Source organism: Amaranthus tricolor, chromosome 7, assembly GCF_026212465.1.
Source record: "Amaranthus tricolor cultivar Red isolate AtriRed21 chromosome 7, ASM2621246v1, whole genome shotgun sequence".
In the NCBI taxonomy this organism is placed as follows: domain Eukaryota; kingdom Viridiplantae; phylum Streptophyta; class Magnoliopsida; order Caryophyllales; family Amaranthaceae; genus Amaranthus; species Amaranthus tricolor.
Genome location: NC_080053.1, coordinates 1,967,519 through 1,977,541, shown reverse-complemented (window position 1 = coordinate 1,977,541; position 10,023 = coordinate 1,967,519). Strand labels below are relative to the sequence as shown.

Here is a 10,023-nt window from a genome sequence, read left to right as displayed (position 1 = left end):
CATCGTTCATTCTTCATCGTTCATTCTTCAATGATCATTGATCCTTGTTCATTCTTCATCGTTCCATCTTCAATGATCATTGATTCTTGTTCATTCTAAATCGTTCATTCTTCAATGCTCATTGATCCTGGTTCATTCTTCATCGTTCATTGTTCATTGATCATTGATCCTTGTTCATTCTTCATCGTTCATTCTTCAATGATCATTGATCCTTGTTCATTCTTCATCGTTCATTCTTTAATGATCATTGATCCATATTCATTCTTCATCGTTCATTCTTCAATGATCATTGATCCTTGTTCATTCTTCATCGTTCCATCTTCAATGATCATTGATTCTTGTTCATTCTAAATCGTTCATTCTTCAATGCTCATTGATCCTGGTTCATTCTTCATCGTTCATTGTTCATTGATCATTGATCCTTGTTCATTCTTCATCGTTCATTCTTCAATGATCATTGATCCTTGTTCATTCTTCATCGTTCATTCTTTAATGATCATTGATCCATATTCATTCTTCATCGTTCATTCTTCAATGATCATTGATCCTTGTTCATTCTTCATCGTTCATTCATTATTCATCATTGATCCTTGTACATTCTTCATCGTTCATTCTACAATGCTCATTGATCCTCGTTCATTCTTCATCCTTCATTGTTCATTGATCATTGATCCTTGTTCATTCTTCATCATTCATTCTTCAATGCTCATTGATCCTGGTTCATTCTTCATCGTTCATTGTTCATTGATCATTGATCCTTGTTCATTCTTCATCGTTCATTCTTCAATGATCATTGATCCTTGTTCATTCTTCATCGTTCATTCTTTAATGATCATTGATCCATATTCATTCTTCATCGTTCATTCTTCAATGATCATTGATCCTTGTTCATTCTTCATCGTTCCATCTTCAATGATCATTGATCCTTGTTCATTCTAAATCGTTCATTCTTCAATGCTTATTGATCCTGGTTCATTCTTCATCGTTCATTGTTCATTGATCATTGATCCTTGTTCATTCTTCATCGTTCATTCTTCAATGATCATTGATCCTTGTTCATTCTTCATCATTCATTCTTTAATGATCATTGATCCATACTCATTCTTCATCGTTCATTCATTATTAATCATTGATCCTTGTATATTCTTCATCGTTCATTCTACAATGCTCATTGATCCTGTTTCATTCTTCATCGTTCATTGTTCATTGATCATTGATCCTTGTTCATTCTTCATCGTTCATTCTTCAATGCTCATTGAACCTTGTTCATTCTTCATCGTTCATTGTTCATTAATCATTGATCCTTGTTCATTCTTCATCGTTCATTCATTATTGATCATTGATCCTTGTTCATTCTTCATCGTTCATTCTTTAATGATCATTGATCCTTGTTCATTCTTCATCGTTCATTCTTCAATGATCATTGATCCTTGTTCATTCTTCATCGTTCATTCTTTAATGATCTTTGATCCATATTCATTCTTCATCGTTCATTCTTCAATGATCATTGATCCTTGTTCATTCTTCATCGTTCATTCATTATTCATCATTGATCCTTGTACATTCCTCATCTTTCATTCTACAATGCTCATTGATCCTCGTTCATTCTTCATCGTTCATTGTTCATTGATCATTGATCCTTGTTCATTCTAAATCGTTCATTCTTCAATGCTCATTGATCCCGGTTCATTCTTCATCGTTCATTGTTCATTGATCATTGATCCTTGTTCATTCTTCATCGTTCATTCTTCAATGATCATTGATCCTTGTTCATTCTTCATCGTTCATTCTTTAATGATCATTGATCCATATTCATTCTTCATCGTTCATTCTACAATGCTCATTGATCCTGTTTCATTCTTCATCGTTCATTGTTCATTGATCATTGATCCTTGTTCATTCTTCATCGTTCATTGTTCATTAATCATTGATCCTTGTTCATTCTTCATCGTTCCATCTTCAATGATCATTGATCCTCGTTCATTCTTCAATGCTCATTGATCCTGGTTCATTCATCATCGTTCATTGTTCATTGATCATTGATCCTTGTTCATTCTTCATCGTTCATTCTTCAATGATCATTGATCCTTGTTCATTCTTCATCGTTCATTCTTTAATGATCATTGATCCATATTCATTCTTCATCGTTCATTCTACAATGCTCATTGATCCTGTTTCATTCTTCATCGTTCATTGTTCATTGATCATTGATCCTTGTTCATTCTTCATCGTTCATTCTTCAATGCTCATTGATCCTTGTTCATTCTTCATCGTTCATTGTTCATTAATCATTGATCCTTGTTCATTCTTCATCGTTCATTCATTATTGATCATTGATCCTTGTTCATTCTTCATCGTTCATTCTTCAATGATCATTGATCCTTGTTCATTCTTCATCGTTCATTCATTATTGATCATTGATCCTTGTTCATTCTTCATCGTTCATTCTTCAATGATCATTGATCCTTGTTCATTCTTCATCGTTCATTCTTTAATGATCATTGATCCATATTCATTCTTCATCGTTCATTGTTCATTGATCATTGATCCTTGTTCATTCTTCATCGTTCATTCTTCAATGATCATTGATCCTTGTTCATTCTTCATCGTTCATTCTTTAATGATCATCGTTCATTATTCATCATTGATCCTGTTTCATTCTTCATCGTTCATTGTTCATTGATCATTGATCCTTGTTCATTCTTCATCGTTCATTCTTCAATGATCATTGATCCTTGTTCATTCTTCATCGTTCATTCTTTAATGATCATTGATCCATATTCATTCTTCATCGTTCATTCTTCAATGATCATTGATCCTTGTTCATTCTTCATCGTTCCATCTTCAACGATCATTGATCCTTGTTCATTCTAAATCGTTCATTCTTCAATGCTCATTGATCCTGGTTCATTCTTCATCGTTCATTGTTCATTGATCATTGATCCTTGTTCATTCTTCATCGTTCATTCTTCAATGATCATTGATCCTTGTTCATTCTTCATCGTTCATTCTTTAATGATCATTGATCCATATTCATTCTTCATCGTTCATTCTTCAATGATCATTGATCCTTGTTCATTCTTCATCGTTCCATCTTCAATGATCATTGATTCTTGTTCATTCTAAATCGTTCATTCTTCAATGCTCATTGATCCTGGTTCATTCTTCATCGTTCATTGTTCATTGATCATTGATCCTTGTTCATTCTTCATCGTTCATTCTTCAATGATCATTGATCCTTGTTCATTCTTCATCGTTCATTCTTTAATGATCATTGATCCATATTCATTCTTCATCGTTCATTCTTCAATGATCATTGATCCTTGTTCATTCTTCATCGTTCATTCATTATTCATCATTGATCCTTGTACATTCTTCATCGTTCATTCTACAATGCTCATTGATCCTCGTTCATTCTTCATCCTTCATTGTTCATTGATCATTGATCCTTGTTCATTCTTCATCATTCATTCTTCAATGCTCATTGATCCTTGTTCATTCTTCAGCGTTCATTGTTCATTAATCATTGATCCTTGTTCATTCTTCATCATTCCATCTTCAATGATCATTGATCCTCGTTCATTCTAAATCGTTCATTCTTCAATGCTCATTGATCCTGGTTCATTCTTCATCGTTCATTGTTCATTGATCATTGATCCTTGTTCATTCTTCATCGTTCATTCTTCAATGATCATTGATCCTTGTTCATTCTTCAGCGTTCATTGTTCATTAATCATTGATCCTTGTTCATTCTTCATCATTCCATCTTCAATGATCATTGATCCTCGTTCATTCTAAATCGTTCATTCTTCAATGCTCATTGATCCTAGTTCATTCTTCATCGTTCATTGTTCATTGATCATTGATCCTTGTTCATTCTTCATCGTTCATTCTTCAATGATCATTGATCCTTGTTCATTCTTCATCGTTCATTCTTTAATGATCATTGATCCATATTCATTCTTCATCGTTCATTCTTCAATGATCATTGATCCTTGTTCATTCTTCATCGTTCCATCTTCAATGATCATTGATCCTTGTTCATTCTAATTCGTTCATTCTTCAATGCTCATTGATCCTGGTTCATTCTTCATCGTTCATTGTTCATTGATCATTGATCCTTGTTCATTCTTCAATGATCATTGATCCTTGTTCATTCTTCATCATTCATTCTTTAATGATCATTGATCCATATTCATTCTTCATCGTTCATTCATTATTAATCATTGATCCTTGTATATTCTTCATCGTTCATTCTAAAATGCTTATTGATCCTGTTTCATTCTTCATCGTTCATTGTTCATTGATCATTGATCCTTGTTCATTCTTCATCGTTCATTCTTCAATGCTCATTGATCCTTGTTCATTCTTCATCGTTCATTGTTCATTAATCATTGATCCTTGTTCATTCTTCATCGTTCATTCATTATTGATCATTGATCCTTGTTCATTCTTCATCGTTCATTCTTCAATGATCATTGATCCTTGTTCATTCTTCATCGTTCATTCTTTAATGATCATTGATCCATATTCATTCTTCATCGTTCATTCTTCAATGATCATTGATCCTTGTTCATTCTTCATCGTTCATTCATTATTCATCATTGATCCTTGTACATTCCTCATCTTTCATTCTACAATGCTCATTGATCCTCGTTCATTGTTCATTGATCATTGATCCTTGTTCATTCTAAATTGTTAATTCTTCAATGCTCATTGATCCCGGTTCTGATGTGGAAGTGTAATGGGACCGTTTTAGAGTGTATGAATTAGCTTAAAAACAAGCTTAACAAGGAACGAAACAAGAGAACACCCACGCAACTTAGAAACTTATTCTAGATTGGATGGTTTCTTTGAGCAGCAAAAATTCACTAAGTATTTTAAACTCTCAAAGCTTTTACTCTCAAACACTAAGTAATAAGAATAAAAGGGGGCGTGCAACACAAAGTAAGCACAAAGAAATTCACAAAGAAAATCAGAATTTTGTTTTCAATCTCACTTGCCTAAAATGCATGGCAATGAGTTCCTTTTATACTAAAAATAATGCAAGTGTTACAAGCCTTCAAGGAACCTTTTAACTTCCCTCAAGCAACCTTTTAACTTTCCCTTCAAGGAACCTTTTAACTTTCCCTCTTACAAAAATCAGAAAACAAAGCATTAAACAAAAGCTAGAATTAAGCCTTTTTAATGTTAAGCATTTAAGGCTAATAATGACCCTTTATTAATAGCTATTTAAACAGCAAATTAAGGCTAATTAAGCTACTTTGAACCGTCCATATTCTCCTAAAAACTCTTGCATTTCTCCTATAAAAAAAAAACTCCCATTTAAGCATTAAAGCTAGAATTCAGGTTGCTGCTTGTATTGAACTTCCCATTTATTCAACTTCTCATCTATTCAACTTCCCATTTATTCAACTTCCCATTTAAGGCTAGTAATAAAGGATTTCTTTGAAGAGAATCCCACGAAATTAGCAGCCATTTGCTTGACATTTGCGTGGCTAAGTAACGCATGGACCGTAGCTTGTGTTGTAGGAACCGTAACTTGATGATCTTGGACGTTGTGGACTGAATTCTCATCATTCTCCCCCTCTTCAAAGAAGTTTGCCCTCAAACTCTCATCTTCAAGGTATGGAGACAAATCACCCACATTGAAAGTTGCACTAACACCACCATAGTCACTTGGCAATTCAAGCTTGTAAGCACTTTCTCCAATCTTTTCAACCACACGAAATGGGCCATCTGATCTAGGCATAAGCTTGTTCTTCCTAAGGTTAGGAAAACGTTCCTTGCGCAAATGTAACCACACCAAATCACCTTGAGCAAAAGTAGGCTGTTTCCTTCTTTTATTAGCTCTTTCCTTGTAAACGGTATTCATGGCTTCAATCTTTTTCTTGACTTGAGCGCATGTTTCTTGAAAAGCTTCCCATCTTTTCTTTGAATCAACATGAACTAGATCTTTCTTGGGCAAAGGAATAAGATCAAGAGGAAGTAAAGGATTTACCCCATAGACCACCTCAAAAGGAGCACGAGTAGTAGTAGATGACGGTGATCTATTGTAGGCAAACTCAGCATGAGCCAACTTCACATCCCAATCCTTTTGCGTTCTACTCACTAGACCACGCAATAAGGATCCCAAAGTGCGATTTGTGACCTCTGTTTGACCATCCGTTTGTGGATGATGAGAAGTACTAAAAAGAAGTTTAGTACCTACCAACTTCCAAAGAGTCCTCCAAAAATGACTTAGGAACTTAGTGTCCCTATCCGAAACAATGGTCCTTGGCACTCCATGTAGGCGTAATATTTCTCGAAAGTACAAATCAGCAACTTTAGATGCATCATCCGTCTTGTGACAAGCAATGAAATGAGCCATTTTAGAAAAACGATCAACAACCACCATGATGCTATCTTTTCCTCTTTGAGTCCTAGGAAGACCCACAATAAAGTCCATACTTACCTCTTCCCAAGGAGCATTAGGAACGGGCAAGGGAGTGTAGAGACCCTTATGAAAGGTACTCTTGGACTTTTGACAAGTAGAACATCTTTCAACCACATGTGTTACATCCTTGATCATTCGTGGCCAATAGAAATGTTCTTGAAGTATCTCCATAGTCTTATGAATTCCAAAATGACCCGCAATACCTCCTCCATGGACTTCACGCACCAATAACTCACGCACTCCACTTTTAGGGATACATAACTTGTTTCCCTTGAATAAGAAACCATCATGAACCAAGTATCCTTTAGTGGGCTTAGAAAATTCAGTAGCAAAATCATCATCACTTTCATATAAGGCCTTTAGGTGTTCAAAGCCTAATATTTGAGTGTGAACCATAGCAAGTAAGTAACTCCTCCTTGACAACGCATCCGCCACCACATTCTTCTTCCCTTCCTTGTACTTCGAACTAAAAGTGAAGGATTGTAGGAACTCCACCCACTTTGCATGTCTATGGTTGAGCTTTTGTTGACCATGAATGAACTTCAAAGCTTCATGATCGGAATGTAGAACAAATGGCTTTGGCCTTAAGTAATGAGACCAATAATCCAAAGCTCTAACAATGGCATAGAATTCACGATCATAATTTGAATAATTCAACTTAGCTCCACTTAACTTTTCACTAAAATAACAAATGGGACGCCTTTCTTGAACAAGAACCGCACCAATGCCTACGCCACTTGCATCACATTCTACTTCAAACAACTTGTCAAAATCAGGTAATGCAAGTATTGGAGCGTTGCATAACTTGGTTTTGACGTCTTCAAAGGCTTTGTGGGCTGCTTCATTCCATTGAAATGCACCTTTCTTCAAGAGCTCCGTTAAAGGCGCCATAAGAGTGGAAAAGTTCTTGATGAAGACTCGGTAAAATGAAGCTAGTCCATGAAAACTTCTAACCTCATGAACATCTTTGGGTACCTTCCATGTTGAGATAGCTTTCACCTTCTCGGGATCAACCTGTACTCCTTCACTAGAAACAATGTAGCCTAGGAAAGAAATACTACTACACATGAAAGTACATTTTTCCATTTTTCCATACAATTTATGCTCTCTCAATGCCTCAAGTAAAACTCTCAAATGTATCAAATGCTCATTTTCAGTTTTACTATATACTAGAATATCATCTAAATATACAACAATGAATTTATTTAGAAAGGGACGTAATACCTCATTCATGAGTCTCATGAACGAACTAGGAGCATTGCAAAGTCCAAATGGCATGACAAGCCATTCATATAGACCTTGCTTTGTCTTGAAAGCAGTCTTCCATTCATCTCCTTCACGAATTCTCATTTGATGATAACCACTTCGCAAGTCAATTTTGCTAAAAACTGTGGCTCCACTTAATTCATCAAGCATGTCTTGTAGCCTTGGCATGGGAAATCTATATTTAATAGTTATGTTGTTGATGGCACGACTATCAATACACATCCTCCAAGTTCCTTCTTTCTTTGGCACCAAAAGGGCAGGCACCGCACATGGACTAAGGCTTTCACGCACATAGCCCTTTTCCATGAGTTCTTCAACTTGTCTTTGCAACTCCTTAGCTTGCTCGGGATTGCATCTATAGGCTGCCTTGTTTGGTAATGAGGCTCCCGGTACCAAATCAATTGCATGTTTAATACCACGAAATGGAGGCAACCCTTTAGGCAAATCATCGGGAAACACATCTGCAAATTCTTTAAGCAAGTTTCTCAACGGAATAGAGTTAGCCACATGAGAAACATCATCAACAATGGGCTTTACAATAAGCAGAAACCCTCCTCCTTCTATCACGCATTCTTCCTCAAACTCCTTCCTAGACATAAGGAAGTTTGGTTTCTTTTCCACCATAGGTTCAACCTTAGGGGGCAAAGGTAACAACCTAATCTTCTTTCCTAATTTGGTAGTGACCGTATAGACATTAGAAACACCATCATGAATAGCTTTTCTATCAAATTGCCATGGTCTACCAAGCAAAATATGACACGCACTCATAGGTAAAACGTCACACCAACGTTCATCATAAAAATTTCCTATAGTGAATGAAACTAGTGCTTGTTTCTTAACCTTTAAACCGGTGTCATTATCCAGCCAATTTAACTTGTAAGGTTTAGCATGATTTCGTGTAGGTAATTTAAGCTTACTTACAAGTTCAGTTGAGGCCACATCCGTGCATGATCCTCCATCAACAATCACATCAAAAACCTTGTCTTGAACCTTGCATCTAGTATGAAAAAGGTTCTCTCGTTGTTGCATATCTTTGAGAGGTTCGGAATGTAGAAGTCTTCTCACAACACCACATAATGGAGCGTCATTTTCTTCAGCACCATATTCCTCATATTCCTCCTCCTCTTCCTCTTCTTCGGAACCCCACTCTCCTTCTTGAATAGTAAGTGTATTCCGTTTTGGACATTCACTAGCAATATGTCCTCTTTCATGACACTTGTAACAAGTTCTTTTGGATGCATCTTGCTTGAAATCTGGTTTTCCTCCATAAGTTTTCGAAGGGTTAGTAGGAACAGTTGATTTAGAAGGGCTAGGAAAAGAATCAACTTTTCCCGCGGAAGAGAACGCTCTAAAAGGGGGTCTTGGAGCATTCTTCGGCTTCTCCTCTTTGTTTTGTGCTTCAACCTTCCTAGCAGCCTTCACAACCTCATCATAAGTGGAATAAGGTAGAAGATCCACCTTATTAGAGATTGGTTTAGAAAGCCCCTTTGTGAAACGCGCAATTTTGAGTGGTTCCTTCTCTTGTATGTCACACACCAAGCTAAGTTTCTCAAACTCACGTACATATTCATCAATATTACGCTCACCTTGATTTAGGCGAGTTAATTTGACATATTGATCCTGCACATATTCACGTGGGACCCAACGTTGCTCCATTTTCTTCTTGAGTTTTTCCCAAGATGCAATCTTTTCTTTCCCTTCTCTCCTTCTCTTGGCTTTGAGGTTATCATACCAAAGCCCAGCAAGTTTTGTCAATTTAAGAGTCGCCATTTTACAACTCTTATCATCATCATAATTTTTATACTCAAAAATATTCTCTAATCTTCGTACCCAATCATAAAAAACCTCCGGATCACTAGAACCATCAAATTCAGGAAGGTCTAAATTGAAACTTCTATCTTCTTGATTGTTACGAAAATGGGACTCGCCATGGGTGGGAGTAGAATTCTCTAATTCCTCTACCCTTCTACCCACTCTAAGCAACGTCTCTCCAATGGCATCCATTCTTGTTTCATGCCTCTTCATTCCATCGTGCATTACATGAAGTTGATCCACGATTACTTTTAACATTTCGGCATTGGACTGATTATCACCCATACTGCGTTTTAACTAGTGTAATCTCGTTCAACACGATTTGGCTCTGATACCAACTGATGTGGAAGTGTAATGGGACCGTTTTAGAGTGTATGAATTAGCTTAAAAACAAGCTTAACAAGGAACGAAACAAGAGAACACCCACGCAACTTAGAAACTTATTCTAGATTGGATGGTTTCTTTGAGCAGCAAAAATTCACTAAGTATTTTAAACTCTCAAAGCTTTT

General features: G+C 36.1%; 1 protein-coding gene across 1 annotated transcript; it reads right to left on the bottom strand.

Annotated features, from left to right (window-relative positions):
- Positions 1 to 7,674: 7,674 nt before the first annotated feature.
- Positions 7,675 to 9,799, bottom strand: LOC130817690 (uncharacterized). Its single transcript, XM_057683538.1, has 3 exons — positions 9,533 to 9,799; positions 7,837 to 9,322; positions 7,675 to 7,685 (listed from the first exon to the last, which is right to left on the bottom strand). The coding sequence occupies exons 1-3, from the start codon at positions 9,797 to 9,799 to the stop codon at positions 7,675 to 7,677; spliced, it is 1,764 nt and encodes a 587-aa protein (XP_057539521.1).
- Between the last annotated feature and the right edge of the window lie 224 nt (positions 9,800 to 10,023).